At 59.3% G+C, this 1717-nt stretch overlaps 1 protein-coding gene across 1 annotated transcript in view; it reads left to right on the top strand.

Moving 5' to 3' along the window:
• Positions 1–1717, top strand: part of IL15RA (interleukin 15 receptor subunit alpha) — a 41379-nt gene that overhangs the window by 31497 nt on the left and 8165 nt on the right. The window contains exon 6 of the mRNA XM_015585591.2: positions 1460–1654. Within this exon, the coding sequence (XP_015441077.1) occupies positions 1460–1654 (195 nt within the window). The remainder of the gene's footprint in view (positions 1–1459; positions 1655–1717) is intronic.

Genomic DNA, 1717 nt, shown 5'->3' with positions numbered 1-1717 from the left:
GGAAGGAAGGAAGGAAGGAAGGAAGGAAGGAAGGAAGGAAGGAAGGAAGGAAGGAAGGAAGAAAAGAGAGGAAGAAATGACGCTCCGAAACCCGAGAGACCCAGGCAGAACCGCCTCCCGACAGTCTCGAACTCGGCAGGTTGACCGCGACGGCCGTGAGGTGAGGCGAGGCGCAGAGCTGCCTGCCGACGACCCACATCCCCACTGGGTCTCGGGGAACCATCCACCCCAGTTTCTCCAGCACTGTCCTGATGTTAAGAAAATTCAGTCTCGGATGCTACATATCGTGGGGCCGTGTGCCCTGCATCGTGTGGGACCCTGACTTTACGCTTAGCCCTTGGCTTTCGTGTGTCCCGCCAGCCAGCGAGGGGCTCCTCCCGGCCCGCGTCACCTCCTCCCCCGGGCACATTGCCCTGCTATCTGCGCCTGCACCGCCCGGGCACACCTTCGCGAGAGCGCTGAGGATCGCCTCGGAGCAGCCTGGGGGGAAGGGTTCTAGAAGCTCCCAGGGGCTTCTTCAATAGCCAAAGCTGAGAGCCACTGCTGAAAAAAGTTTTCCTTCTAGTTACCTGGTTGGCTACAAACAGAAGGAAGAGGTTGAGGCGCTGGTTGTGTTTAAGTTCGGGGTAATTCTAAACCGCCTGTGACCTGCATCCCACCGGGTTCACCCGACTGGTGAGAATAATCAGGCGGCCTGTCCCAGCCCTGCCAGACACTCGGCCAGACGAAGCTGCAGGGTCGCTGCCTCCGCCGCGGGTGTCATGCGCGCAGGGCGATGGCGACGCTCCGCACAGCGCCTGGGGTGTGGGAGCGTGTGAGGTGGTGACGAGGGATCAAAGGGCGGAGGACGGCTCACAGCACACATGGCCGGGAGCGCAGGGGACAGCGGCCCGGAGACAGTGGCCGATGGCCAGGAGACAGTGGCCGATGGCCAAGCATGCTGAGACCGTTTTTTAAACTTTCTAGAGTTCACAGGGGCCAAATCTCAGGCTCCCCTTATTTAGAAGTTTTGTGCAAACACTTAAAAAAAAAAAAATGAAAATTGGCATCCCAGATGTCTCTGGCAGAGACAGTCCTCCTCGTTTTTTTGAGATCAGTCTTCTCCAGTGAACAAGCCTGGATCTACTCCGCCCTCTGGGACCTTCCTTTAACTGACGTGACGTGACTCCAGCATTTGCAAAAGGCACATGGCCGTTCCAGGCGGATGACTGTGTCACACACCAAAGGGACTTTCCTAAGGAACGTGGCGTGTGCGCTGGGGAGGGTGTGCGGGAACAGTCTCTTCTCTGCAGGTGCATTTTCACACGACTCCAGAAACGGTAAGTACTTGCTCCGTCCCAGCAGGTGTGTGGGGGTGGGGCGGGCTCACTAGCGCAGGTGTTAAGCTCACTGTCTTCCGGAGCCGAGAAAGACCCTGTTCTCAACATGTATGTCCTCTGTGTGTTGCACCTCCCTACAGAGCCCGCTTTCTCTTCCAAGTCGGACGTCGCAGTGGCCACAAAGCAGGCCGTCGTACCAGGCGCGGGGCTGATGCCATCGGAGCCTCCTTCTGCAGGAGGCCCAGGGACCGTGAAGAGGGAGCCCTCCCAAGCAACACCCCAGACGACGGCAGAGGTCGTGGGGCGCACTCCCACCTCCTCCCTCGACAAGCCAGGTGGGCGATGGCCTTGCACAGTTTAGGAGGGGCAGCTGCCGTGTGCGTGGCATCACCGCCCCC

The sequence above is a fragment of the Pteropus alecto genome, unplaced genomic scaffold, assembly GCF_000325575.1.
Source record: "Pteropus alecto unplaced genomic scaffold, ASM32557v1 scaffold11, whole genome shotgun sequence".
NCBI classification, from domain to species: domain Eukaryota; kingdom Metazoa; phylum Chordata; class Mammalia; order Chiroptera; family Pteropodidae; genus Pteropus; species Pteropus alecto.
This window is presented reverse-complemented; position numbering and strand designations above follow the sequence as displayed.